The sequence below is a fragment of the Egretta garzetta genome, unplaced genomic scaffold (genome assembly GCF_000687185.1).
Source record: "Egretta garzetta isolate BGI_Z169 unplaced genomic scaffold, ASM68718v1 scaffold365, whole genome shotgun sequence".
In the NCBI taxonomy this organism is placed as follows: domain Eukaryota; kingdom Metazoa; phylum Chordata; class Aves; order Pelecaniformes; family Ardeidae; genus Egretta; species Egretta garzetta.
The window spans coordinates 2284587-2309168 of NW_009259602.1; the positions used below are offsets into that span (position 1 = coordinate 2284587).

Genomic DNA, 24582 nt, shown 5'->3' on the forward strand with positions numbered 1-24582 from the left:
GGTCCCTGCGCAAATGCCATCACATCTCAGGCTTCATAGGGGCTGCTGGGTGGGTTTCCAGCTCACACCTAACGCTGAGGGTAAAAGAGGGTTTTTCCCTCACTGTGGTCCTTGCCCAGGACCTGCCCAGCTCAGAGCTGGTGCAGGACATCCCCTGCAAGCTGGTTGCTTCTCCAGCCCTCTGCAGTCAGGAGAGAGGATGGCTGAGGCATCATCCCAGCAGAAGCCATTTACCTGCTAGATGGGAAGAGATTGCCATCTAGTGGAGTCGGGACCTGGGGACAGGTTTTGGTCCCTCCTGGTGGCAGCAGCAGCCTGGCCGTGCTTTGGGGTGGTTTCATAGAATCCTTTCCTCACTCCTTGCTGTCTGCAGGACCCAAGGTGACGGCCACCCCCCCGGCGCTCCCGGGACGCTGCAGCAGGTTTGAGTTTGAGTGCCAGCAGCTGCACAAGTGCATCCCCAACTGGAAGCGGTGCGACGGCCTGCGGGACTGCCAGGACGGCACGGACGAGAGGAACTGCCGTAAGTGCGTCTCGCCTGGCACTTTCCCTTGGGAAACTCTTTGTGAGGATGGAGGAGCCACTGAGGAGTTTTATTGCTGGTGGAATCCATGCAGTAAATGCAGAATTACAGTAAAAAAGGGGAAAAAAGGCCAAACAAGCAGTGCCCTTCCTATTAGAAGTCCAGCTGTTGTTTTCAGTGGGATAAGCTCCAGGTTCTTCTGATGCCATCACGTGTGACCATGCCAGAAAATGCAGCCAGAACGAGATAGCCCTATGGCTGACACACTCTGCCTGGGCTCCATCCCCGACACGCAGCCACCCCAGTGCCATGCCTGCTTTTGAACTGGCACTGGCGCTGCCAACAGCCCCGTGCTGGCGAGGGAACTTCCCTGCCTTGAGTCCTGCAACCTTTCTGCCTCTTTCAGCTACTCACAGCACCCTGTCGTGCCCTAACGGTTATAAATGCGAGGATGGAGAGGCCTGCATTTTGGTGACAGAGCGGTGTGATGGGTATCTGGATTGCTCAGACAGCAGTGATGAAAGGAACTGTACCGGTAAGCAGCAGCCCCCTGCCATTTCTCATGCCCTGCTCCGTGTTAGCACGCAGAGGTGCTCTCCTGGATACGCAACCTTTCACTCACAACATCCTAGATATATTTGTTGTTCGGATTACATCCTCACCCATTTATAACCAGCTGGGACAAACTTTCCAGTCAGCTTCTGCACTAACGGTTTGTCTTCCAGCAGCCTCAGATACAGAAAAACAACTCTAGGACGGGTAAGAACAAAGCTGTCTATTTTACATGGCCCATGGGTGAAGCAATAGGCTCTGGCTCTGTCCTCCTTTGCAAGGTGACCCTGAGAGCCGTGGCACATGCCCCACCACCATCACTGGTCCTCCCACCCTGGCCTTCGGTGGCCCCGCGGAGGCAGATAACAGTGATCAATTGCTGTCTCTGGCCAGCCGTGAGATTCAGCTGCTTTCCAACTGAACTGCTTGGGGGTTTGAGCATCAATCAGGTTTTAGTTCTGTAATTAAATATTGACTGGGAGAGGCTGGTAGGTTCAGGGGAGGGGAAGGAGCTGTGGAGATTCACGGCTCAGCTCCTATGCCAAGGAGAAACTATCTCTTTTCCCTTGCTTGTCTTGCCGTGCCAGTCTGCAGACCCATGTGCCTGCTGGGTTTCATTTCCAGTTGGTTGGGGAAAGCGAAGCAGCAGCAGTTTGGCTCCGCTCCGTTTGGTTTCTGTACAGCACTGGGAATGAAACCAAGCACCCGAGTAGGGCCAGGCCACGGCGCTTGGATGTGCACTCCAACACACAGTCCCCGGAGGGAGAGAGCAGGGAATGGCCGAGTGGGATCAGGGCATTGGATTTGGGCCGTTTCAGATAAGCACCTCTGGTCCCCACCACTGCCGGCCCTGGATTTCACAGAGCTGTTATCCTCTGACCGCCTCTCCCAAGGTCAGGCGGCAATTCAGCCGCAGAGCTCGTGTCAAGGCAATCCCCAGGCTCCTGCCTTAATTACCAGCCTTCACTTGGGTCCTTCTGCTGAACGCAAAATGTGAGGAGGAAAACCACGCAAAGAAAAGCCCTGGATGGCTTACAGTGACAGCACAGATTCATCACATGAGTAGAAGAGTGACTTAGCTTGCACTGACCAGTTTGCACTCATACACTTCCAAAATGATGCTGAAAGAGTATTTCGTCAACAGCCACACTTTATCTTCCCTTGGGGGAAAGGGGATGCTTGCGTGATGCGGCATAAAGACAACCAAGACATTCTGGGGAGAACTAAGAGCAGCAGGGGTATGTTCCTGCTCTGAACTGCCTTCTGAAGAGCGTGCTCCTCTCCACTGATAACGCCTGCCTAAGTTATACGTCTAATTTGGATGATACAAATACTCCCTCCAGTCATTTTCCTGTTTCTACCTCCACACGATGCCTGTGCTATGAACATAACCCTTGTTTCTGTTCCTGGCAAAGGGCTTGTTTCCCTCTGGTAGACTAACTTTTCCTGTTGCCTGCTTAGATGACACAATCGTGTACAAAGTCCAGAACCTCCAGTGGACGGCCGATTTCTCCGGCGATGTCACCCTGACGTGGGCTCGGCCAAAAAGAATGTCCTCGACCTCCTGTGTCTACAACGTCTATTACAGGTACAGCGCCCCTTACACTGCGTGACCCGTTGCTATCCGTATCAAGTAAAGGCTGGGAGAAGCACGAGCACAGGTATCGATATGCCCCCGTTTACAGCAAAGTACCACACAAAATTAGGCCTGAAAGACTGAGAGCTGTACAATCTAATTCTGCTTGGAAAATCTTCTAATACTTGGCTGCAAAGGAGACCCAAAGAGCTGTAATTAGGGGGCATTTGTGGAGAGCTGTATTTGTTTCCTCTGCAACTGTTTACTCAGACTATATGGATATATTCGGTGGTGGTTTTCGGCTTGGGTCTTGTCTTTGTGGGAGCATTAACAATGGGAACAAAGTCAAGAAATTAGAGCACAGCAGTTATAGAAAACCTCCGGGGACGGCGCTTATAAGTCACAGGGTTATGTTTAGTTCAGGCTTTAAAAGAGCATCCTTTCAGGCAGGTGGTGTGGAAAAGGAACCTAAACAGCAAGCTCTTAACATACAGATAGGTGGTTTCACCCTTCGTTACCACACACCGTCCTGACTGGAGGGGTCTGACTCTCTCGTGCAGGATGGTCGGTGAAAGCATTTGGAAGATTTTGGAGACCCACAGCAACAAAACCAACAGCGTTTTGAAAGTCCTCAAGCCTGACTGTACCTATCAGGTGAAAGTCCAAGTGCAATGTCTCAGCCGAGTCTACAACACCAATGACTTCATCACCCTCCGGGCACCTGAAGGATGTAAGCAGACCTGCACGGTCATATCAGTGACCTGGTGCATTCCGCTTCAGCTTAGAAAGTAGACACCATGGAGTTATCCCCGTTACGAACAAAAGGAGTCTTCCCACAGGCCTGGGAGCTGCGCTGGACTGGGAAAAAGGGCTGTGGTTTCCCTGCCTAAGCCAGTCCTGCACTGAGCCACCAGCCTGCCCTCTTTCTTGCCCATGACTTAGTGGTTTTGTATCATTGGGGAGTTCATCTCTTCTCAAGGTGCAGTGAGAGGCCCATGGGACTATTCAGTACCATGTGCAAGGAGCAAGATCTTTCCAGCTGCAGAGCAGAGGTCAGGTTAAGGAAGGGATGCAAAATAAAGCAAAGAGCTTAGCAAAATCCTAGCTTCACCACAGTCACAAAAAATGCTTTATTGCTCCAGAGAGGGGTGAAGGGGTCTCGGGACACAACTGCAGGAAGATGTCTCCCCTGAGCTAGGACCACTTGGCCATTCCTCCTCTGCCCCACCCTTTCAGGGAGACCCTGCTTTTCCCCATGTGATTCGGACATACCAACTGGGACTGTCACTAACACCTCTGTTTCTCTCCCTAGTACCAGATGCTCCCTTTAACCTTCAGCTGTCCTTGAAAAAAGAAGCTGAGGGCGTGGTGACAGGCTGCTGGAGTCCCCCCGTGAATGCCCATGGCCTCATACGGGAATTCATCGTGAGTCCTCCTGCCTGGTGGGGCCAAGTCCAGATCAGTGGTGGCACAGGGAAGGCTGCTGAGGGCTGCTGACCTTTCTGAAGGCAGCTATCTCTGCAGAGGTGCAGGGGGGTGGGCCAGAAATAGCACATTTCTTAGAGGAAATCTGCTGAGAGCATCAGGCCAGTTGGGAGGAGAAATGCTGCATGGCTGTAGGTAGCAAGACAGCCCTCAAGTTTGTAATTCCATTTCTGGGTCCCTTTCTGCGCTTTTGTACTTCTTTCTGCTGACATTTTGACGCAGAGGGACCTGTCACCCCACGGTATTGTTGACTATGGAGCCCTCATCCCTTGCTTTGGTGCTCCTAGGTGGAATACAGCAGGACTGGATCCAAGGAGTGGTCGTCCCTTAGAACCACCAAGAACTATACTGAGATCAAGAACTTACAGGTCAACACGTTATACACAGTTAGAGTGAGTATTTTCAAGGCTCTACCTCTGCATGCTCTCCTTACTTTTCACCAGCTAGTCTAAGTCCTGCACAGTCAAGTACTTGCTAAAAAAGTATGTTGTTAAAATTCTGCCCTTCAGGGTCAACCCACAACGGGGGCTTGGCATTTGTGCTGCTAATGTATATAGTTTCGAGGCCTGAATTAAGGCCCTTGATTTGCTCCTTCTCCCAAAAGGCCAGGCTGCATTATGAAATCTGCACTACTAATTGCCCGCTCCAATGTCACTGCAATTGTACCGGATCTGGGCCTGAGATAAATTTGGTCCTGATTGTATCACTGGGGAAAAAAAGCAGATGTGCCTGTGGGGAACGTATGCACATGGGAGAAGCTGGGTAATTATAGAGAGAACTAATAAGAATAGGAAATGAAAGTCTTCTCACTGGGCCTTGGGAAATGTATATGCTGCCATTGTCCATCCTCCCTGTGCTGAATGAGCATGGGTTCCTGGGGGAATTCACTGGGAGGTGGGATAAACCCCTCTCCCCACCCATGAATCAATGTTATTCTCACACTCGGTTGGAGTGAGTCTTTCCTTCCTTGGTATTCCTTCTTTGGTGTTCCTTCCCATACTAATCTGTTCCCAAATAAATCTTTGGAACTGGATTCAGTGCTCGCATGGACTTCACCAGCACGGTTCTTACCTATGCTATGGCCAATAAAGTCCAAAGCTCCTTATCTTGATGGACTCCTCATAAAGATCTCATAGAAGAGTGGTTATCAGCAAAGAGGATGCACCTCCCTCCTCTTAGATTCCTTTAATTGACTTAAAGCAGTCTGCTTTATCTCTGTAATAAGCATTTTATTGCCAAGTAATTAAGCTATTGTTTGCTTCAAAGTCCTTTTCCCATGAGCTCTGCCACATCCCTAACCTTGCTCTAACCTCATTCTCTGCATTATACAATGTTGGCAGCGTGCACTTGTTCATATTAACTAACCCTCTTATTTGAAAAGGTTGCTGCAGTAACTAGTCGTGGAGTGGGAAATTGGAGCGATTCCAAATCCATAACCACCATAAAAGGCAAAGGTAAATGTTGTTGTTTCAGTCAACATAGCAAAAAAGGCTGCATACAAGCCTGAAGCGTTAGCATCGGCATATATAACCACCTCCTCGTTCTTTATTCTTCCCTATCGAGTGTTTTACACTATTTAACAACTTTGCTGTACCATTTCACTTAACTTGACCTGCCTCAAAGTTCGGTGGCAAGTCTGAACGGGTTGCTGACCCTTCCTGTGAACTCTGGGGCACGTAGGATGGAGGTACTGCCCTGGAAGTGGGCAAGAAGCCTGTCCAGAAAGTGCCTCTCTCTCCTGGACTGCAGACGGATTCCCTCTGACTTGTGTAGGCTAGACCCTACCTTCAGGTAGGCGAGATGCACTACCACTAACTCCTTCGCTGTCACTGGCTGAGAGGATGCTTGCTCATTCTTCTCCCTCGCAGGTTATGATTATGCTGGTTTGTGCATCTCATGTAAGTTAGACCACTAAGAGACCACTAAGGCTCCCACGAACTATCACAATGTTACAGTAGTTAAATTCAAACAACACAGTAAATCATTTCCCTCCAATCCATTTTTAAAAAAAAAGCCCTTTGAAATAATTTGCATTCATGCCAAGTTTTTTCTTCCAAACCTATACTCTGATGTCAAAATTGTCTGCTAATTTGTTAGATACAAGTGCCTCCTCGCTATGTTGACAAAGGAAGGAAAGAAAACACCATGCTACGAAAATTGCAGGATTCAGATAATATGGAGTACACGAGTACCTGATGGTTAGAAAAACAGAGGTAGAAAGACCCGTAATAACTTTCACGTCAGGTTTTGCATGAGCGTTTGGCAGCTGTCCCCACCGATAGCTCCTACCCTCCCCTGAAGGCCAGAAGCTGTTAACTGTGGTACGAGCTTGTCCCACTGAGTTCAGAAGTAAAACACCCGTGTCCAGACCTCTGCTTTCAGCCTGTGCCAAGCAAGGCACAAACAGGACAGCTTTTAGATGGTTGACTGGAGAAATGATGGGGATACGGCATGTCAGTGCCTTCTTTGAGGGGCGCGTGCCTTAGAGATAGGCGAGGTTGGGGCTGGGAAGATGGGGGATTCCTGGTCTGAGACACGACTGTCGTAATGAAAGCCTGCATTTTACCTGTCCCCTCTCGATAAGTATTTGTATTTCTTTGTGCTGCAGTAACAGCTAATTCTCCCTTTCTTTCCTTCCAGTCATTCCTCCACCTGTCATACACATTGAGAGCTACAGCGAGGACTCCATAAGTTTCAGCCTAAAAATGACTACTAATATCAAGGTAACATTTTTACCTTTACTTCTGAAACTAGCTTAAAGAAAAGGCGGCCTGCCTCGGGTAAATACCGGATGGGATAAGCTGTCACCCATTTCAGTGTTCCAACTCCTTTTTGAAACTAGTTATTTCATGCCTAATCACTTCTTACTACTCATCAGCCGCCCCAGCTCTCTTAATTAGGACGGGAAATACAATGCAAAGACCTTCACCAGCGAGTCTTTTCACTGCATGCAAGAACAGCTGAACTGATAATTTGTGTTGCATGCCCTTGCTGCTCGACAGGTCAGCGGTTACGTTGTGAACATCTACTGGACATTTGATACGCACAGGCAGGAAAAAAGGACTCTGGTCATAGAAGGAGAAAAGTCCATCCAAAAAGGTAAAATTCTGCGCAAAGTATAAAGTTCTGCTTTAGTCAACACCAAACAGGAGGTTTTATGGAAGGCTATAGGATTTTTTTTTTCCCTTTTTTTGCGGCCAAGTAGTTTCTGTTTAGGAAAGAATAAATCTTGAGAGGACAAACCAGCAAATCCTTGGCCTCTCTTCTTAGGACTTGGAGGTTTAAAGTGGATTTGGGATTTATCCCCCAGAGCCGCACTAGCCTTTTCTCATCACACAGGATTTTGTTTGTGGTTCCTTATCTACTCTGCAAAAGGTCAACACTTTCTTGGGCTTGTATACGGTGCAGGGCCTTATTAATCAGATTACTGTCTGGTTTGGAAAAATCACTGCTGTGCACCATCTAGATATGGGACGGCATTCTGATACAGAAAAACCACAGGCCAGGTTAGATACCAGAGTCTCAGGCGCTTTTGTATAAAGGAAGTTACTCAAAACGAATCAAAACACAACCCAAGAGAGGCAGGCTCTTGTCTTAAGATGGTTTGATGCCGCTGACCAATTCCTAGTGCTCTCACCCTGCCGTTACAGTACCTTGCCTCACCTAATAGCACATGTTTTTCTTCTTGCTCAGTGGCAAATCTGACAGCGCACACCCCCTATGAAATTTCTGCTTGGGCTAAGACAGAGCTGGGTGACAGCCCTCTGTCTTTTGTACACGTGGTGACCAGCGGAACAAGACCTGCATCGCCAAGTCTCAAAGCCAAGGCCATCAACCAGACTGCGGTGGAGTGCAGCTGGACCGGACCAAGGAATGTCGTAAGGCACCGTCTCTCTTTTCTCACCAGCCGGGGATGGGGTCTAGCTCAGGGCCTCAAAACAAGGGCAAAATCTTAAAATGGGATTATTTGTAGGGATTGAATTGCAAGACCCTGAAAACGTTATGCTAAAAAATGAGGGAAAGGACCTGCTGCCCCTTAAACAGAAGCAAGGAAAGCCGCCTCCTTGTCTATTTGTTCAGCTACTGATCCAGTGAAGAAGTGGCTGAAATACAGATGGCATGATGCTCCAGTGGTCTTTCAGTTGACTGCTGTCTTATCAGAGCTGAGCCCAGGATTTTAGGGTGGGGAGTGCAGCAGTGAGTGGGCAGGCTAAAGCTGAACCTGGGCAGGAGAGAGCGCCCAGAAGAAAAAGGGTCTTTGTGTCATGCTCCTAAGAAGCAAAAGCCAGTGAAGGTTTGGGTGGGAGCTCTGGCCCTTGCTGACATCTGTACTGTCCTTGTTGTGCTCTTCCCACACAGGTCTATGGCATCTTCTATGCCACATCCTTCCTAGAACTGTACAGAAGCCCTCACAACACCACCACGAGCTCCCACAACATCACTGTGATCGTGCAGCGGGACGAGCAGTACCTGTTCCTGGTAGGCTCCTTGGCTGTTCTCCCTCCTACCCACGCTGCGGGCTGTAGTTTGGTACCAAAGGGTGCAGGCACAGTATTGACCGCTCTGTCATCCCTTCAAGGTCCGTGTGATGTCTCCCTACCAAGGGCCACCATCTGACTACGTTGTGGTGAAGATGATCCCTGACAACCGGCTTCCCCCTCGGCACCTCCACTCGGTGCACACCGGAAAGACGTTCGCAGTCATTAAGTGGGAATCGCCCTACGATTCGCCCGACCAGGACATGGTAATATCTCACAGCGCCTTCTCCCGTCCCTTTGCACACAAAACCCTGGCTCAAAGACAGATCCCCGCCCTGCTGCTGATGGAAAACTGAGTCTGAGATCAGGTCTACCCTCCATCTAAATAGTTCCCCTCAAGATGCTGACACCTCCGGGACCTGCATTTCCTCTCTTCACATTACTGGCCATTAGCTCAGGCCTATAACATCCACACTGCGTTTAAGAAGAGTCAGCTCTGGGATATCTGTTGCTGACTGAATCTGAAAGCAAACTTGGGCATGTGCTAAAACACCTTTCTGGGCTTCAGCTTTGCCCTGGAGTCTGGGCTGGCCGGTGCCTGGGCACAGCCCGCAGACCAGCAGGACAGGCATCAGGCCAGCCAGGCTGCCGGCTCTGCCTCCTGCTCCAGCCACACCAGCATAGCCCCAACAAAGCCCGGTTCTGTTTTCTGGCATGCTGGCATACAGTCAGGTCTCGCTCCATTGAAGGCGAGTCATTTTCTCAGCAAGCTTTCTGCTCCTATTCTGGTCCAGAGACTTTAACGGCAAAGGTTTAAGGGTATATATTTTCCCGGCAAAACTGGAAACTTTGACAGGGCAGGCGTTTGTGTTGTGTCCTTGTGATTCATTAAGAAATACAACCTGAGATTTTCCTCATCTGTTCCAGTACCTGCATTTTCTGTAACTGTAAATACTGATCTCAGGCAGGCATCCAGCTAGTCCAGCAAGAGGCTTGAAATCTTACTTCCCAGGCTTTCTGCAGAGTGCAGGCATGGTCGTCATGATTTAACTCCAGCCAGCAACTGAGCTCCCCCCCCCCCACAACGCTTGCTCGCTCCCCCCTGGTGGGATGGGGAGAGAATCAGAAGGGTAAAAGTGAAAAAACTCGTGGGTTGAGATAAAGACAGTTTAATAGGGAAAGCAAAAGCTGCACACGCAAGCAAAGCAAACCAAGGGATTCATTCCCTATTTCCCATGGGCAGGCGGGTGCTCAGCCATCCCCAGGACAGCCGGGCTCCATCGCACGTATCAGTGACTTGGGCAGACAAACGCCATCGCTCCGCATGTCCCCCCCTTCCTTCTTCTTCACCAGCTTTGTATACTGAGCCTGACATCATACGGTGTGGGGTACCCCTGGGGTCAGTTGGGGTCAGCTGTCCCGGCCGTGTCCCCTCCCAGCTCCTTGTGCCCCCCCAGCCGCTCACTGGTGGGGTGGGGTGAGGAGCAGAAACGGCCTTGGCTCTGTGTCAGCCCTGCTCAGCAATGACTAAAACATCCCTGGGTTATCAGCGCTGTGTGCAGCGTAAATCCAAACCGTAGCCCCATACCAGCTACTGGGAAGAAAATTAACTCCATCCCAGCCAAAACCAGCACAATGGTTTAATTTAAATTTTGTGCTGCCTCCCCCCCGTCCCCGCATTTAATGTCCTGCCATCGTATGAGATTGCTAGAAAGTACGATCTTTCACTATGTGTGCCTCTCCTCCCCCTCCAGTTATATGCTGTCGCAGTTAAAGATTTAGTAAGAAAAACAGATAAAATCTACAAAGTGAAAACCCAGAACAGCACGGTGGAGTACACCATTAAGAAACTTGAACCAGGAGGCAAATACCACGTGGTTGTTCAACTGGGAAATATGAGCAAAGAATCCAGCATGAAGATCAACACAGGTAAAGGAAAGAGTACTCCTGGGGGGTGCCGGGGCGAGTCCTTGCAGCGCTGTCCACTAGAGGGAATCCAGCACCCGTCCCACACACCATCCATCCCACCCCTCTGCTGGTTGGCGGCTGCAGGAGTGTTTCTGCATCGCTTAGTCCTCTCCCCCAGCCAAAGCCCAGTTCTGAGAGGCCTCCTTGCAGCTCCCAGGGAAGGCAATTAAACCCCCGAACAGCAGCATCAGAGAGGAAGCCTCTCGAACGATAGCCGGGGCGTTCTTCTCCTGCCTAGATGGAGATGGGAAAGTCACCTGTTTGGCTGTGTAGGCACCATGAAGTACCGTTAGGGTCCTACCATACAAACCCACTGGAAAACTCCTGCCAGATGACATGCCACAGCATCCTCTCCTCCAGGACAGCCCTTTTCTAAGCAGAGTATTCGGCTGATCCCTAAAAAATACTAAGTTTCAGAAGTGACCCCACTGCTGTTTCTCAGCCAAAAGAAAAGTGTCACCAATTCGAAAACCTAACCTTCCTGCCATTTTTGCTCATCTGCAGTTCCACTGTCTGCACCAGACGCCTTAAAAATTATAACCGAAAATGACCATATTCTGCTCTTTTGGAAGAGTTTGGCATTAAAGGAAAGTAATTTCAATGAAAGCCGGGTAAGTCGCGCTGTCTCTCCCGCCCTACAGGCAGTGTTTCAGAAAAACCTAGAGCAGAGTTACTGCAAGGCTCCATTCACAGGCTCTTTGAAATGCAGCGGCAGGCTCTGCTCCCCCAAGTGTCCTTGATGAGCCCACACAGAGCTCGCTGCAATTCCTATCATGACTAAGGCACTAAAGCAGATAGATCCGATCGGTCACCTTTCAGGAACACAATTATCCTCCTGAAAAAGGTCAACTGTCATGTGTGTGAAAAGAATGGGAATAGGACGCTGCCCCGCCGTGCCGGGAAGCACATTGGTAGCGCCTGAGAATTGTCCTTATTTAGATTTTGATAGAAAATCTGTGACACGTTCTCTGTCAGGGCCCGGGCAGTTAGCAAACTACGCCAAAAATGCCATCGTCATTACTGGAGTCTGTGTTTTGGATGGTCTCGGGTGGATGCTAAGAACAGAGTGAACCAGACAGACCGAAATCTTCTCTCCTCCCTGACCTGGCCAAGGTCAGTGCACACTGGCGAGTGCCTGGAGGAGGCTCCGCATTGCTCTCTCCCAGCTGATAGCCCAACGCATTTCATCAAAGCTAGATTCAGGAGGAAAAGCAAGTTTCAAAGCCCTGTCAGAAGGAGCAAACCTGACCTCTGCAGCTGAGTGATTTGGGGTTTGTGTCTTTGTTTCCATAACTCTCAGGGTTACGAGATTCACATGTTTGACAGCTTGATGAACATCACTGCTTATCTCGGGAACACCACAGAAAACTTCTTCAAAGTTTCCAACCTGAAGATAGGTCACAACTATTCATTCACCGTTCAGGCCAGGTGCCTGTACAGCGGGCAGATGTGTGGCGAGCCAGCCACGCTTCTCTACGATGAGCTAGGAACGGGTAAGTCCCTGGCATTTTCGTCATCCTCCTTAGAAAGGCTAACGAAAACCTCACGGACTCACTGAAGAAATGTGCTAGCGCTTGCTAATGGCACTTCTTGCCCTCCCTCATCTGTAGGTGAAGACTCCTCCGCAACAAAAACCGGTAGATCCACAGACATCGCTGCCATCGTGGTGCCGGTGCTGTTCCTGCTGCTGGTGACCCTCGGGATCGGGTTCGTGGTGCTGTACATGAGGCACAGGCGGCTGCAGAACAGCTTCACTGCCTTTGCAAACAGCCACTACAGCTCCCGCCTGGGCTCGGCCATATTCTCCTCGGGAGATGATTTAGGTACGTAGCCCTTGGTTTCGTGCAATGGCATTTCAGGCCAGCCTTAAGGATGTGAAAACAATGCAAGACCTAACTTCTCTATCATGCTTTGGGCCGCCTTTGGCATAAAAACCTCTACGGATTTGATCTTGTCCTAAGAGCACAAAAAGCTGGCCCAGGATAAATGTTTTTTTTGCAACTTCACTTAAACCACTCCCTCAAATACAAATCACTTAAAACCTGAATAGAACGACCAGGTAAGAGCACGAGCGAGGCCACAGTATACTGGTTTTGAGGGCAGTTTTGGGGCCAGCTCCAGTAGCCTGTTTAGTCGTGCCCCATGAAACGCCGAGGGCAGCGTAACAGCACTCTGGGTTTCTTTTTCAGGAGATGAGGATGACGAAGCCCCAATGATAACTGGATTTTCAGATGATGTTCCCATGGTCATCGCATGAAGCGCATTTCTGACTGTAAAAACCAAATGGTGTAAATATTTTATTTGATAAAAATAGTTGATTGTTTATTTTAAAAATGCACTTTGAGTTGCAATATGTTATTTTTATATGGGCCAAAAAAAATTTTAAAAATACACTTTGTAGTAATCAACTGTGAATTGCAAACTAGGTTGGTTTAGTAACAAATTGCTTTGATTTAACATTAATTTAGTCTTACAAGGCTATGCTTGCTGGGCATGCTTTTAAGTCTGTGAGATATTTTCCGTTGACTAAATTGGCTACTCGTTTTATTTTTCTAAGACAAGAATAAATTTATTTTAAAAAATTTCAGGAGATTATATATGTAGAGAGAGAGAAGTAATATAGTCCCTGAAGGTTTTGCTTTTACTTTAAAAAAAAAAAAAAAAATCCTTTGGACTTTGTTTTATATGAAAGTATTTTTGTTGTGTTAATTTATTGGGAAATCTGCTTGAGAACAGATTTCCAAAGTCGTCAGACATTGTACACATTATTGTGTAGAACATGTGCCACTTTATCTTGCAAGGCAGTAGTATCTTGGCATCCCCATCTTTGTTCTTGCCATGGTAATAAAAATCCTTATTTTTACATATTTTTTCCCCCCCTTATTAAAAGACCCAATCTTTCAGCAACCTCAGACCCCAGTTCAAGATACTGCAGCACATACTTTATGTGTGAGTTTAGCTTCCTGCTGCTGTACCCATAACCCAAAAGCATCGCCACCGAGCCGTGCTGCCAGGGGTCACGCAAACCCTTGCACGTGGCCGTGACATGCCATGGGCCACTAGCAGAGGGTATCTGGGGCTCGGCCCGTGGCAGAACGCTGCAGCATCCTTTTGCAGGGCTGTGCAAGCGCCAGGGCTGCGCAGTTTTGACCCTTGCGTTCAGGTGTGCGGTAACAACAGTCCACGCCGTGCCCTGCCCTCCCACCGCTGCCCGAACCCCTGCGGAGGGCCCCTGCAGTCACCAAGCTGCTGCCCGTGCCCATCACGCGTGGCTTAATTAATCCGTACTTTACGTCAGTAACGTCACTGAGAAAATTTGCCACTACCTGAAGTTAGAGCGCACATCTTAAAACACGCTGCCCAGCTAATCGGGATGCCTTTCCGCCGTGGAGCTTCTCTGAGCTGCTGCTATGTCGGTGGGACGGAAGGGGGAGCCTCCACTGTGCGCAATTAGGAAACAGCTTCGCATGCAGATTTTCCACGGTCATGCAGAGCAGTAATTACTAAACATCTAAATTCATTTGGTTTACAGCAGGGATTCGATCCTCCTTCATTAGCATTTCCTAGAAGTAGCTGTAGTTGTACCTTCAGCTTTAGAAGTAAGATATATATACGCGTATATATTATTTTCCCATCACCAGTCATCTCACGTTTCCAGTAGACATAATACTGTCTACAGAGCTAAGCGGTAGAAATGTCTGGCTACCATTGTCAAGCTTTTTTTTTTTTTTTTTTTTTTGTGATCACAAAATGTGAATCTTGCCACGAATCCAACTACTTGCCAACCCAAGAGCGACGACACGAGCGGGTGTTCACGGGTCACGCCTGTCCGTGCTCTATATATGCAAAGCTTCGCACCAGTAAAACACAGCACACTGTCTTGCCGCGCTGTTTTCTTTGTTTAAACCAAAAGTATTTTTGCAGTGTAAATTAAGTTATAATTGCAGTCTTCCTACAGATGAGAGAGGCCAACTATGTTTTGATATGTGACTGATCCATTTAATTTCACATACAGAAAATGTATAAAAAGTTGAAGTTCTGTGTGGTTTGATACTCTATAGAAATACTAACTCTATTTTCAATTACTGGTATTCTCATTCCCGGTGACAGTTTTTTCCCCCCAAAGCTGGGACCAAACCATAATCAGATTTTTATAAGTAGCAGCGAGCTTGCGGAGTTGCAATATTTTTACCTTGTTAGTAGGTCAGGTACTGTTCAGGAATAAAAAATTTGAGCAAAACAACCCAGCATGTATAGCTCAATTTGCCTAGAATTACAGCTACACAGAGAGACCAGAATCTGACCCAGAGGCTCAACTATTCTAAAGATATAAATCAAAAAGATTTTATACAGGAAAGAAAGCCTAAAAGCAGAGATAAAGAGTACTGAGCCCCTTCCGTATTAAGCAAATATTTCTGGCACGGGTAACGGAAAACTACGGTACAGTATCCCAGAAGATGGTACCTCTCTGGTGAGAATGACTACTGGTTAAATACCGCTACTTTACTCCCCCAGGGTGAATCCTGCTCAAGTACGGCGAGTAGAATTTAGCCCATCTCTGTCTGGAAGACAGATGCCAAGGGGGACCCTTGTAACCGCTTTATATTCTGCAGAAATCCCGTGGCTGGATGCTTTCAAGCATCAGCTGGGGGACAGGGCCCTTCTGGCCACTCTGAAAGGCTCCTTTTGTACCCGTGGCTCAGCAACGCTCGGACGGAGCTCCGGCTATTGCCAGCAAAGCATTTTCTTGTAATACTGCACTCAAAAGCACCACTCCCGGTTACCTGTGCCTCACTAACGCCACGCGGGTGGCACAGAGGCCCCTGCGCACGGTCTGCAGAGCGGCCCCTGCGTGGCACAGGGGTCTGGGGGCACTGCAGCAGGCAGGCTTTGTGCAACGCTCAATTGACCGTATGTGCACAATGCCGTAATGCACAGGCACACCCTACCCTCCGAGACTTTCCCTTCATTGCAAAAATCACCACTGTGCTCTCAGCAAAGCAACTTCACAGGGCTAGTGTATTTTATATATAGATAGAGAAGCGTGAGCCCCAGGCAGGGAGCGAGCAGGATAGACGCAGTTCTGTAAATTGTATATTTTTATGAACTTTTGAAGCACGGAATCTTGTTCACAGAGATGTATAGGGGGTGGGAGGGTTCTGGTATAAATACAGTACATGGACGCGGACGCGTATTTTGTTCTGGTTTTGTTTCAGTAGCCTTATGCAATGTGACATGAATCGTTACCCTAACTTTTGGGAGGTGGCTTGGGTTTACCTCACAGGAGCCCAGTGAAATGTTTGGAACCATAAGGTCAAAAAGGGGTACGGGAAGTACCCTGGTTAGGAGGAACTTCTTCCAGTTTATTTCTGTTTGCATCCATTTCAGATTTCACTGCAGATGCCTGCTGGTATTCTTAAGTCCATTTGAATAAAAGACTGAAGTCAAACACTAAAATCTGGTGAGGTTTTGGACGGTGAGGTTTTGTTTGCTTTGGCTTGTGGGTTTTTGAGGGTTTTTTGTGAGGTTTTTTTGTTTGGGGGGGGGTCTTGCTTTTTGCAAGGAAGGACAAGGAGGTGCCATTTTCCAGGCTTGAGATCTGAACACTCGTTCAAGGTCAAAAAAGCGGTTCTTCCAGCCTGACTAAATCACATCACTCCTTCGGCCATCGGCTGCCTCCTCTGTAAAAATGGCTGTGGCTCACCCCAGCTCCCGCAGTGACCTGCACACACACCACCTCCGTGGAGCCCAGCGCCCGCTCCGGGCACACGTGGGAGCCAGCCAGAGCACGAGCTTACAGCTCCTCTGCTGCTCGGCCAACGGCCTGTACCCCAGGTAAACGCTAAGAGGGATTTCAGAGAGGGGTGAAGCATGTCGTGTTGACCGCAGGGGAAAACTGCGCATGCAGTTATTTCATCTGTAGAATAGCTGGCGTGCTGTAAGTTCACACCCCAGCTAACCCTGCCGTAACTTGTTCCATGTGCTCCTGCCTTGACACAGCATTAGCAGGAGAGCGCTGCAGATTTAGTGCTGGGGAAAGACTATGACTATTTTCCTTGGACAAAGATCAAGTTACATATAGATGTATAGGAGTGCATACCCAGCCAGAAAGGGGAGGAGAGAGCATACGAGCGTGAGGGAGCACGTGCCGTGACAACGCTGGCTACCAACATCCACGCCATCGTCTTTTGGCCTCGTGACCAAAGGACCTTTGTGTTTTCAGGTCACCTTCTCGGTCACAAAACGGTATTGCTTCCTGCTGGTTTCTAGAAACCCTGGGAGAAGTGACTTGAAAGCCCCTGTCTGGGTGGAGCGGGATCTGCCTTGCCCGGACAACCGACAAGGCAGGATTATTTACCCATCCCATGTCTAGTGTCCAAAAGCAGCCCCAAACTCACATTAGCCACCGGGGAAACCTCACCCGAGCCAGCGACTCTGAGCAGCACACCCTTTTCGGTCTCAGGATCTGCATATGCTCGAAATCTTGTAGGGACCGAGAAGCATATAATGACAAACTTCACTAATTTGCTGGTGGAAATGTAAAACTGTGTTCAGGAAAGACAAAAATAACATTTTCCAAAACAACTTTCAAGTCTCCTTCAAATGGACTTCAGAAGGGAAATGGTGCAATTGAGGTTGTTACTCTTGGACCCAGAGAGCATCTTCATTACTGGAACTAGCTGTAACATTTATAATTAACCCTTCAAAACGTGCAGCAGTCTACAGGCAGCCAGTCTATAATGAGGTTTTTTAGTGGTAGCATCAACTTCTAATCTGGTTCCTTAAGTGAAATTTAATACTGTACCATTTGAATTGCTACTCTGTGTCGTCTTTTTTTTTTTTCATTCACTGATTTCTGCTATGTTGTTATTGCACAATTTTGAAGGAATTTTTGTCTGTCAGGTTTTTTTCCACTTAATGATAATAATAAAAATGGACTGGGTAAACAAAACAATTTCTGGTTTCCAAAATTATTATCTAGCCTCTGTGTGTCTAGTGCAATAAAAAGGAGACTTTTTTTTGGAATTCAGAACCATATTTGATTTTTGTTTTACATTAGAAGGACACGTTGTATAACCTAGCGGGATGATCAGAAACAGAAAAACGGAGCCTTCTGCAGAAGGAGCAGCAGAGTCCTACTACAAAGGTACCACTAACATTCGTAATGCAATCACGTATCTCAGTCCCTTCCTTCAAGGTCAGCACCCTCAGACACCAGACATTTTGAGCCTTCCCAAGCTTCACCTCCACGTTTGCAGAACAACATCCTCGGCACTAAGCCCAACTTGCTGCTCACATCTCACGTTATTTCCCTGGTTAAAATCCATTTCCACGACCATCCTGTCCCCGCACCACGCAGTGTGTTTGCACCGTTCGGCTGTTGCTGTTTGAAACCCTGTGTATGCAACTACACCCGAGAGCCAAGCAGCTGAAAGCAAGCAGAATTACTACTCGCAGAGAGAGGTAATGAGCAGGCAGCAGTCTCTTCACACGTACCTCATTTTTTAGCCTTCATAATTGGAAAGGCAACATGTGAGCTTGGTGGACGTAATTGAGGCATGCAAGCATCTTAAGTGTTGCACTTCATTAATGTTTAGCTTAAGGCAACATTAACAAACAGCCATTCCTTCTTCCCCGTTGCCCCCTTCTTCATGAATGAAGCTGATTTTTCCCTATTGTTGCTGAAATAGATTGCTCCCCCCAGGAGGTACAAGAAGTTACACCTCATTCCCTTGCACCTACTTTCTGCTAAAGCAGTCAACGTGACTCTTAAGCTTCAGCGCTAAGTGTCACTGAGAAAACCTTGACACAGTAAAGGCTTGACAGAAAAAAAGATCTGTTCGTGTCTTCCCTCCTCACAAAACTTGCAGATTTTTATGGATCGGAAAGATTTTCCCCCCTAATCCTTTATTACCTTCACCAGAACTGTGTTTATCAAGTTACCTTGTGATGAACTGAATAAATATTGCTGTAAGCAACCCAGCCTCTCCTGCCCCCTGTTCCACTCACAAACCTTTCCCTGAGCTGCCCATGGACTTTTTATATCAAGACTCCACTGGCCCTTACCTGATCCTCACCTTCAGACTCATTACCTGGAGAGAAAGTCACTGGCACAGACTAAACCCACCTGCCCTAGAGTTTTTTTCCTGGCTCTTTTCTTTCTATCTTCTCCTTTTTTATTGCTTTTATGATCTTTCCTTATTGTCTAGCCTCTAAACGCAACAAGCTCTTGCAAGGTAAGAGAGTTTCTCGTAGAGTCTCTAGTACCCGTGCGAGTAGGCATACCCTGCTCTCAAACACTTTAAGTAACGGTATTAGGCAATGACTCCTAACGAGTAATGGTATCTTAAATATTGCTGAGCATTGCTGGCAGTTCTCAAATAAATCTCCTGGCTTTGCTCATTACATGACTTCATTCTCTCTTTGAGACCCCAGTTGTCTCTTGTTTAACATCCGAACCCGAGCATGCCACAGCGAGCATCCAGCTCTCGTTTCCCCGCCGCTTTCAGGCTGGAGAGTCAGAGCTGCATGAAGAAACACAGCTAGGCACAATGGCATCGCTCACACGTGTTTCTCCGAGCCTCCCCTTCCCCACAGCACCCTGGAGGAGGAGCCCAACCACTGGAGGAGCTTCAGCTGGAGCACATGGTGCAAACCCAGCCGGGAGGCCGGGATCCAGGCTTCCTTCACTCTGCTCTTCCTGAAACTACATCTCTCTTTCCCACAACTAACATCAGCGGCCGCCTCCCGTGGACAGACCGCAACCACTGATTTAGGACTTAGCGAGCTGCCTGCAGGAGCAAGGAAGCCAGGTGGAAATACAGCAAGGCCAAGACTGGAAAAGCACTTCCCAGCATGGGTTAAGCATTTCACAAAATAGATGCGCTCTGATCTTGAGAGAGAGCAGCTGAAGTTCTGGCTCGCTGCTTCTCTTTTGAGTAAGCAATCTGAGTTTCTTGTGCCAGACTCCTGAATGCTTGTGTTTAGCCTTTCTCGGCAGGGAAGATGAAATAACTGAGGATATTTCACAGCGGAACTCAAGCTGGAATTTGGGATGGAGGAGCCAAGAGCTCCCAGATAGCCCAGCCCCTGCTTTAGGGAGGGAAGAGGGGGTCTGTGGGAAGGAAAGATTCATGCTAACCATCAACATCTTGGCTCCTGCCACGAACCTCTCGACCTGCCAAATGTGGGATGCAAGAAAAATAGCAATCCGGGACTCTTCCAGGATGTGTGGTTTATTTCTTCCCTGTAAATTATATGCATCCAGAAGCCCACATCCCCCAAACTCTCATAGCTAGGTTCACATGATGCCCAGCAGATTTGCTCTCCCCAGGCCTGCAGAGTAAAGCAGGCCTTGGATCTGACCTCATATTCGGCAAGAGCACCTGCATGGGGTTGGGCTGGAAAAAATCCCATTGCTTTGGAAGATGATGGAGGGTGATGAAAAAGGAACTAGACAGTGATTTGGGAAGGAAAGCCAGGAAGACAGTCAGGGAATGGGGGTGTGAGCGGAGCAGGAGTTAATTAAATACATCCTGAAGCTTGCTACAACCTGACACTGGCTGTGCAGGAGGGGAATGTATTTTAGAGATGGAGGATCTGAGGCAGAGATGGACAAAACATGGCATTCACATCATGGAGACTCACATTCTCCAGGGTGGCTCGGCCAAACGAGAAGGCTTATTTTCAGTGGTCTTTCTGCAGAAAGTGGAGGGAAGACGACGTCCTCCATGGAGCAACTGGGAACCTGAACGAGCCATTCTCAAATATTTTTCTACACTTTTTCATTCCCCTCCCTCTGTGAGAATGGCTGTCTGCTCAATTTGTGTTTCTCCGAGCCTGAGATCCCAAAGGGTAATGGCAAGAAGATAAAGAAGAGACTGGAGGCTCCTCCTGGCCTGGGCGTAATGTTAGACAGGACTGATCCTTGCCCAAGCTGAGAGGGTCACTCCAGGCCCCTTCTCTAGTCAAGGATGAGGCAGAGCAGTTCAGAGAGTGCTTCCCCTCGTCTTAAAATAGGTCACATACTCTTCGCTATAAATGGAACTTCAGGTGACCACTTCACACTGAGCCTCGTGACTGTAAGACACTGCAGCCTAAATGAAACGAATCCTGAAACCTCTGACTGGGGCAAGAATATTCCCCCTGCCCAGGGGCTGGCTGATTGCAGCCCCTTTCCACTTCTGAAGCACATGTACTGCCTTTGGAGCCATGCACCCCATGCTGCAGGCTGGAGAAGAGACCTAGCCAAATACCTCTGCTTTTTTAGCACCCCTTGCCCGAGCAGCTTCCCGAGGCTCCGCTCGTGCTGCCAGCGGAGAGCAGCCTGGCAGGTCCTCTCCTAACACCCTCTGTGCACCCCCTTTTGAGGGCTGCTGGCCCAGCATCAGGGTTAGGCTGGCTTTCTGAAATTACACAGCTTTCCTTTCCCCGCGCCGTGGCTTTCTTGAGATCCCACCGAAAGCCAGAAACAGAAGCCCAGAGGCCAATTCCCAGTTGTGCGTTTAGCCACAAGACCAGCTTCGTTTTCAATCCAGTTCCACTTTGCAGTAGCTATATGTAACTCATCGCCAACATGTCTATGTACCCAGGAAATTACCATGGCAGACTCGGAGCTGGTAAAGACAAAAGCGCTTTTGGCTCGCTCATTTGGATCAGCACCATTTCAAATGTACTTTTCCTCCTAAACTTATTTAACCTCACAACCAAGAGCCACAACGATGGTGAGCTATTTGTTTCAAGACCAGATCTCCTGGGAGAATAGGCACAAAGAATAGAAAGCAGCCTGGAGAGATGGAAGAGAGAAAATTGAGAAAGGGATTCGAATGCATCGCCCTTGGAGACCATGCCAATGACCTGCTAGAGTCCAGCCATCATAAATAAATAGACTCCGTTTATTGTCTAGCCAGGCCGGCAAGCACGGTAATGCTTGAGCCGGTTCCAGCGGGTGGGGCTACCGACCAGCATCGCTCTTTCGTGCTGCGCTTTCTGAGACAAAACAGATGTCGGTCACCGAGCGCCGGTTTTGTCGTGTGATTTGTGATGCAGCCACTTGCGTGCAATTGATGAGGGCTTTGTTAACGGCCCCCCAAATCGGAGCCAAAAACTTCTTCCGTGGTGGTGAATCCTAAGCAAGTGGCAACAATGCAGAACGAGCGCAGCTCAAAACCTGCGACAATTAAAGCACCGCGTTCCGCTCCCTTTGTAAAGGACCCACCAGATGCTCCGCAGCGGTTAGAGAAAAGCCCGAGCCGGACCCCATGTGAAGGGCCGAGCGGGGTTTGCGGAGCTGTGACCCCACTCCATCCATACCACAACCGAGGATTCACTCTTTAACCTGTTTTCTGGCCAATTCGGTCCAAAGCAAGCAGTTCCCAGCTGGCCCTGCTGCCACCCACATGCAGTAGATGGCAGCAGAAGCTTTAGTCACTGGCCACCAAACTCACTAGGATTCTGTCCCGTCCCCCCTGCCCCCCTCCCCGCCTTTTTTTTACTTTTTACTTTTGGTGGCCTCAAAAATTATTAGTTCCAGATGAGCTCCTGCCATTGTAATAGTCCATTTAACCCGATCCACTCTGAGCAGAGTCAGTACAAGTTCAAATGCAGCATTTTCACATGCAAACTATACATCAGAGACATATTTCTGCACGGCTTTGGGCATTCCTTGCGCAGCCGAAAAGGGGAAACGCAGAAGGTTAAACCTCACACAGGCACGGCCCCGGCCGTGGGCAACAATGGCACTTTGTCAGGCGAGCGCTGCCAGAGCGGAGCTGAACTTATGAATTGAACCAGGAACCTCAGGACTGCTTCTCCCTTTGAAGATTAGCGCTAATAAGCCAAACCAGTGGGTATTTTGTTTTATAAGGAGAGAGCATTTCAAGTCACGTACGCTGCTATTGTTGGACACAAAACATGTACTGTCTCTGCCTGCGCTGACTCTAGTAACCGCTCCACGCTTGTCTTTTGCTGGGATTACCTTTATTTTTTTACTATATTAAATTTACCTCCCTCCATTTTTCAGGCCTATTAAAACTGATGACGTCTCCCACAGCTAATTGCACACACATATATATATAGTTAAAAAGCCTCTTTGCACTATTATACCATCACATTCAAATTTTATGTCGTATGTAGATTACGTATTCAGAAACGATAATCAAAACTACCAGATTTCCCTCCTACTGGAATAATAAGCACATCCTATATAAACAAGTTACATATAAGAGGTACATGGAATGATTTGTTTCTTGTAAATGAAGACAGCAATAACACAACACACAGAAAATTTCATGTTGTTTGCTTTTGCAATTCACTGTACACACAGCCTTTAATCTGAGGATTTCCGAGCACTCTGCGGAGTTTAATTAAGCCCCACAACTGCCATGTTGGGAAAGTATATTAAGTGTTGTTATGCTGATTCTTTACAGATGGATAGACTCAGGGACCAAGCTGTGTGCACCAACCTCCCCTCTCCCCATTCAGGACTGGTCCTTAAAGATCTTCCATGTGGCCTTGCCAATAACAGCCACTGAAAAAATATGAGATTAAAACCCCAACCAAACAAGAAAACCCTGCCTTCATCAAAGGCTGAGCCTTCCGATGGCCTGTTGTACTTGCAAAGCACCTGACCGCCTTCCCACTCCACCAACGCTGGTGGAAACCTGGGCTTCTGCCTCGCAGATCAGCACGGTGCCCCGAGCTAGGCTACCTCACACCGCCCTTTCACCAGCCTATACACAATGGGTTAAACTCTAAACCCATGCATTAATGTGACCTCAGTATCGGGTCAGGAGCCAGACCCCATCCCAAAGCTAAACCTGCCGGGCCCCAGATTTGCTCTTTCACTGCAGAGCTGGGAAGAAGAAAGCCCCAGCGTCTTGGCTCCCAAACTCCCATTTTTCCACGGTATTCTCTCCTGCGGGATCTGCATGGAAACCACTCGCACTGCCGAAGCCACAGGACAAATGAATGGGAATTCACCCTGCCAGTGATATCCATCATGAGACACAACTCTTCACAGGGGAGGGGCACGCTCAGCCCTAACCAGCTGCACATGTACAGAGTCTGCCTCATCCAGCCCCTCGGCTCCGGGATGGAACTGTTGCTAAACCTTGGGAGCAAATCGGCTCTTGCCCTCACACCTAATCTGCTCAAGGCCACGACTTCCTCGATCGCCTTGGGAATGGGCGAGCAACCAGCTTTGCCCAGGTTATGAATAGGTACTGAAGTAATTCAGCTTTTCCCAACATTGTTTTAGCTTTGGCTGCATAACAGATCTCCATCTCTCCCTTTTCCTTGTTCCTTCCCCCTCTCCTCTGCAAGCTCCTTTGTTCTCGTGTTTACAGCAGCATCGATTTGCTGTCAGAATGCAACATGGCCTTGGAATTTCTGTACACACAGTCGAAATCCAGCCGACTGGAACCTGCCCCTCTCACACCCCGACTCCCCATGATGGGCTGTACTCCGTCCTTCTGGTGTCAGTGCCCTTTCCTGCTCCCCTCAAACTCCCACAGCTCCGCGGGGAAAACGCTGCTCCTCTTTTCAGTTGCTGGGGAAGGTGGGGGGCCACGAGCCATGGCCCCGTGCAGAGCCCTGCTGGCCCTTCTCCAGGGGGAGCAACACCTGGGCAGGGGCTGAGGGACAGGGCCCCAAGAGCCCATGGCCTCCCCGTCCCCTATGCATCCTGCAGGAAAGCTCATCCTCTCCTCCCTCCTTCCTCCCCATGGCTCGAGCTGATTCCTCACACCCCAAAACATATTTCAAAGCAGGAGTGAGCTGGTGAGCCCTGCTCTTCTCAGTGCAGCCCCAGCTTTCCAAACCAACCACCACATGCCATCTGTACAACTGCATAGCAGCCTTCTGCCCCTGGACCTGGAAATGCTTCATAAACCCTAATGCATCCGAGGTGTCCCAGGAGGTGGGACTCCCTGTTCACTGGCAGAGAAACTGAGGCAGAGAGAGATTAAACACCCTGCCCAGGGTCACAAGGAATCATGAGA

At 48.7% G+C, this 24582-nt stretch overlaps 1 protein-coding gene across 2 annotated transcripts in view; it reads left to right on the forward strand.

The window, feature by feature from the left end:
* Positions 1 to 12848, forward strand: part of SORL1 (sortilin related receptor 1) — a 44950-nt gene extending 32102 nt beyond the window's left edge. For both annotated transcript variants that reach the window (XM_009638431.2, XM_035893940.1), the window contains exons 31-47: positions 374 to 523; positions 930 to 1058; positions 2537 to 2663; positions 3212 to 3381; positions 3964 to 4076; positions 4424 to 4528; positions 5518 to 5590; positions 6777 to 6859; positions 7139 to 7235; positions 7830 to 8014; positions 8496 to 8615; positions 8716 to 8880; positions 10369 to 10543; positions 11087 to 11193; positions 11883 to 12075; positions 12193 to 12405; positions 12772 to 12848. In XM_009638431.2, the coding sequence (XP_009636726.1) occupies positions 374 to 523; positions 930 to 1058; positions 2537 to 2663; positions 3212 to 3381; positions 3964 to 4076; positions 4424 to 4528; positions 5518 to 5590; positions 6777 to 6859; positions 7139 to 7235; positions 7830 to 8014; positions 8496 to 8615; positions 8716 to 8880; positions 10369 to 10543; positions 11087 to 11193; positions 11883 to 12075; positions 12193 to 12405; positions 12772 to 12839 (2273 nt within the window). In that variant the 3' untranslated portion in view covers positions 12840 to 12848. The remainder of the gene's footprint in view (positions 1 to 373; positions 524 to 929; positions 1059 to 2536; positions 2664 to 3211; positions 3382 to 3963; positions 4077 to 4423; positions 4529 to 5517; positions 5591 to 6776; positions 6860 to 7138; positions 7236 to 7829; positions 8015 to 8495; positions 8616 to 8715; positions 8881 to 10368; positions 10544 to 11086; positions 11194 to 11882; positions 12076 to 12192; positions 12406 to 12771) is intronic.
* Positions 12849 to 24582: the final 11734 nt, after the last annotated feature.